This window comes from Cynara cardunculus, assembly GCF_001531365.2.
Source record: "Cynara cardunculus var. scolymus isolate 2C chromosome LG 6, CcrdV1, whole genome shotgun sequence".
NCBI classification, from domain to species: Eukaryota; Viridiplantae; Streptophyta; class Magnoliopsida; order Asterales; family Asteraceae; genus Cynara; species Cynara cardunculus.
The window spans coordinates 5,864,256-5,867,118 of record NC_037533.1 but is presented as its reverse complement, the minus strand read 5'-3'; the positions used below and the strand labels follow the sequence as shown (position 1 = coordinate 5,867,118).

The 2,863-nt window shown below is 35.1% G+C and overlaps 1 protein-coding gene across 1 annotated transcript; it reads right to left on the bottom strand.

Annotated features, from left to right (window-relative positions):
- Window positions 1-813: 813 nt before the first annotated feature.
- Window positions 814-2,290, bottom strand: LOC112514345 (1-aminocyclopropane-1-carboxylate oxidase 5-like). The gene is made up of 3 exons (XM_025120765.1): window positions 2,189-2,290; window positions 1,807-2,036; window positions 814-1,723 (listed from the first exon to the last, which is right to left on the bottom strand). The coding sequence occupies exons 1-3, from the start codon at window positions 2,288-2,290 to the stop codon at window positions 1,123-1,125; spliced, it is 933 nt and encodes a 310-aa protein (XP_024976533.1). The 3' UTR covers window positions 814-1,122.
- Between the last annotated feature and the right edge of the window lie 573 nt (window positions 2,291-2,863).

Below are 2,863 nucleotides of genomic sequence, written 5' to 3'. Positions count from 1 at the left end.
TTCGAATATCTCAAGAACCGCCGGTTCCGGTTCCGGTTCCGGTTCCGATCAAATAATACGGATACCTCACCCCTGGCTACACCAATTTAGAATCTTGGGTGGTACATTGACCGCAATAAATAATGTATATCAATAATGAAATAAAGGTCATCAATGCAAATAATTAAGTAACAAGTACCTTCCTATTTTTAAAGATCTTTCTGCTAAATATGCGGATGCAAGACTTTTATAACTTATTCATACCTGTTAATTATGATATTGACTTTAATTTCCGGTATTTAGCGGTTAATCTTTAATTGTTTAAGAGCGACTTTATCAAAGTATATTTTAATGTTTCGTTTAATTATTTATCTACGTCGATATAATACGGTTTTTARTTGTTTTGARAAAAGTGATAATGTTTTTATTATATAAATATATTATAAAAATTTGGAAAAAAATCGTTTAATTATATATTTTTTATAAATATAATAATCAAGTATTTTGTTAGAACTAATGATTATCCTTTTAGATTTTTTATCTTCAAAATGAGATGTCTATCTCGTATTTGATTATGTTTACATATAGTTAATTATACAAATTCAAAAATAAAGTTTTAATAAGTTRTACTTACGCATAATTTACTTGTAACCTTGAATTTTAGGTAATATAAATCAAGAAACAGTATTTTATACATAAAAAATTATTTTTAATAGTTTTTRTYAAATRTTTTATAATATAGTATAGATTATATGAACGRTAATTAAATATTGTATYAAAAGTAATTTACAATTACAGAAAGCACTGATAAACAAATATAAGCAATAAAGTTTACAAGAAAAGCCGCAGAATTGCCTTTGCTTACAAGGTAAGTTGCGTGTATATTGTACAACATAAAACCCAAGAAATCACAAATAAAACAGTGACACAAAGCAATTAATATTTGCAATAGAAACATGAAATACAATCTGCACCAATCTGCATAACTAGCAGCAGAAGGGCAGAACCCATGATCACTGGTTAAAGCTTATTACCTATGATCACTGGTTTAAACATAAACCCTAAACAAAAAGGACTGAATTACTTGCTCACTTCTTTGAGGACGTCCGTTCAATCCCCATCTATGTATCGTCTGCTCGATCCTTAGACAAATCGTACAGCATGGAACCTCGGTTCTTTCGGGAGGAACTTCTGTTCGGTATATATGGACATGTAGTCACCAAACACGAACTTTGGGTAACCAAATTGATTGATATCTTTGTTTTCTTTTTCGATTAGTTGGGTTGCAGGTCCGATGGTGGCATTGTAGGATGGATTATAGAAGGAAGCTATCGATCTCCTGGTTCCGTTGGGCAAAGCCTGAACTCGGTGCCAAACGCTCTTGTACCTTCCGTTACTCAACACTTCTATTTGATCACCTGTATTGATGACGATGGAATTGGGGAGTGGTTGAACATCGATCCATTCGCCACCTTTGAGAATCTCGAGACCTCCAACCTCATCATCTTGGAAGAGAAGGATGATGCCTCCAGCGTCGGTGTGTGCCCGCAGACCGCTGACCATCTCCGGATGAGGACAAGGTGGGTAATGGCTGACTTTCGTCCCGAAGAACGCTTTTTCGCCTTCTCCACCATTGAAAGCCTTCTTAATATACCCTTTGGGGATCCCCAAGTTTTCATCCATGGCTTCCATCAGCTTCTCCGCTAATTTCTTCAGTTCTGTTCGGTATTCGGTCATGGTTTCCCTGTAATTCATTTCATTTACAAGTTAGATGTCAAATTTAACAACTCCAACCGTCTTTAATTTGCATTACTTATGCTTAATTACTTGAATGCGATGGTGTTTGGTGGCCATTCATTATCGTCTGAGAGAAGGAACACATCTTCCCAGTCGATATTTTCCAGCTTGTCTCCACTTTTTTTGTCGACCAACTCCTTCAACAGCTTCACCGGTGTCGAGCTCTTGAAAAAGCTTTCTTCCCTCTCTAACTTATAGCATTCAGAGCTCACCTTTTTCACCCTCTCCAGAAGCTCCACCGGAATCCCATGATTCACCAGCTGTAAAGAAAATACACCATGCAATGATCATTGCCAGAACATATAAACCGATACATACATACATACATATATATATATATAGTTATTTGCTTTATATATACACATCTAGATATGTTAATTTGCTCTTATGAATGGTTATGCTAGGTGGGTACCTGAAAGAATCCCCATTCTTCACATCCAGTTGCTATCTGAGCCATTGCTTCAGGTCGCCCAGGGCCGTCAAGTTTCGAGAAGTCGATCACCGGAATCGGCATTTTTTTCAGGTGGAAGTTAAAGAAAGTGAATTAGTAGTGTTGAAGTTTGAGTTAGATGATGTGGAAATGGTGTTGAATGAAAGGTTGGTTATGGTATGGCGTATTTATAAGCTCTGTTAATGGAAAATGTCAACGTAGCGTTTGAGATATTATAATGGTTTCTTGGGTGAAAGCATGATTTGGCAGCCATTAGAGGAAGGAAATAGGAATGGGTGGTGATTGATGATTGGGTGCAAAGCAAGGTCAATGGCTAGTTAGGAAGATAAATAAACTACTAAGATGCTGCTAATGCGCATTATCATTCGGTTGATAATGATTGATGATTATTTTAATGTAGACTTCAAATTACATTTCTACCCTCCACATTTCAAAATGCAAAATGGAAGTAGCTACGGGGAGAAAAATGGAAGTGTGATTTTGTATTTTAACCATCTTAAAAACCTATTTTTTAACCATCTTAAAAACCTATATTTCCTTAAATAGTTAAAAGTTATTAAAAGACTTTATGAGAAAATGATCTTTTACCTAAAGCTTATTTTCAGATAGAAAAAAGAAATAAGTTTTTCATGCAAA

What these genes read in the sequence shown, in the direction of transcription:
- LOC112514345 (XM_025120765.1), bottom strand. Translation starts at nt 2,290, where the DNA reads ATGCCGATTCCGGTGATCGACTTCTCGAAACTTGACGGCCCTGGGCGA. An exon ending in AAGAATGGGGATTCTTTCAG is followed by an intron (nt 2,037 to 2,188) that starts GTACCCACCTAG and finishes TTTTCTTTACAG; the next exon opens with CTGGTGAATCATGGGATTCC. An exon ending in CCAAACACCATCGCATTCAA is followed by an intron (nt 1,724 to 1,806) that starts GTAATTAAGCAT and finishes AATGAATTACAG; the next exon opens with GGAAACCATGACCGAATACC.